Source organism: Cyprinodon variegatus, unplaced genomic scaffold, assembly GCF_000732505.1.
Source record: "Cyprinodon variegatus isolate N-32 unplaced genomic scaffold, C_variegatus-1.0 Scaffold750, whole genome shotgun sequence".
In the NCBI taxonomy this organism is placed as follows: domain Eukaryota; kingdom Metazoa; phylum Chordata; class Actinopteri; order Cyprinodontiformes; family Cyprinodontidae; genus Cyprinodon; species Cyprinodon variegatus.
The window spans coordinates 92036-92966 of record NW_015151203.1 but is presented as its reverse complement, the minus strand read 5'-3'; the positions used below and the strand labels follow the sequence as shown (position 1 = coordinate 92966).

Below are 931 nucleotides of genomic sequence, written 5' to 3'. Positions count from 1 at the left end.
CCGTCCTTTTCGAGGACCTGATTTAGCTACGAGGCTAGGCTAACTGCATGCAGCGAGGCTAACTGCATGCAGCGAGGCTAACTGCATGCAGCGAGGCTAAGGCTTTATCCTGCGTTCCCTGCCTCCTTTGACTGGTTTTCGTATACGTCTATTTTGAATTTATAGCGCCCCCCCTGGAGAAAACGGTGAATAACTGACTTACATTCTCAATAACAAACGTCCAATCTTTGTCTTCGTAATCTTCAGCAGTGGGTTCCTGTTGGTCAAAGAAATGCGTTCAAGTTATCCGCATCCATATGAGACAGAAAATTGTTCCCATGACGATGAGGGCGGAGCATACCTTGAAGAGAGTGACGGTGATGTTCAGACTCTCTGGGACCTGCCAAACCACCACGCCTCTGTAGGGGTTCCTGATGCCGGGCTGCCAGCTGTGGAGCTAAAGAGATAAAAACACCAAATTCAGATTCAACATAAGCCTCTAATGGACAGATAAAAACAATCATCTTCTTTGGGAATCAAATTGGATTAAGCTTTGAATAATAGTTTGTTTATTCCAGTAAAAAATAATTTAAAGGAAGTAGAAACGGTGTTGATTATTCTAGTAATAAATTGTTCTGCTCATGGCTGATCTGACGGAAAATGATCTCCGTTCAGGTCCACGCTACGGCGGCGGGTGTTTAGGTTGTTTTGTTGGAGGTGAGGATGACCTTCCATGATCTTCTGAGGACAGAGAACAGAAGGAAGCGGCGGCCTGACTGGGCGAGCGAGAGAATCCTGACTACGATTCAATAAACCAACTGAACCAACAAGCTGGTGAAGATTCTCAGTCATCCAGGTCATAGTCGTTCCTAAAAATGTTAAAAAACAAATCACTGCACTTTGTTTCCAAGTTTGAAGACGTTTCTCTTCCATCCAGGAAACATTTTCAATT

The 931-nt window shown here is 44.3% G+C and overlaps 1 protein-coding gene across 1 annotated transcript in view; it reads right to left on the bottom strand.

Annotated features, from left to right (window-relative positions):
- LOC107098133 (EH domain-binding protein 1-like) overlaps positions 1-931 on the bottom strand; it is a 19525-nt gene that overhangs the window by 15144 nt on the left and 3450 nt on the right. Inside the window, exons 3-4 of the mRNA XM_015395618.1 lie at positions 341-436; positions 203-256 (exon numbers count right to left, since the gene is read on the bottom strand). Of these exons, the coding sequence (XP_015251104.1) occupies positions 203-256; positions 341-436 (150 nt within the window). The remainder of the gene's footprint in view (positions 1-202; positions 257-340; positions 437-931) is intronic.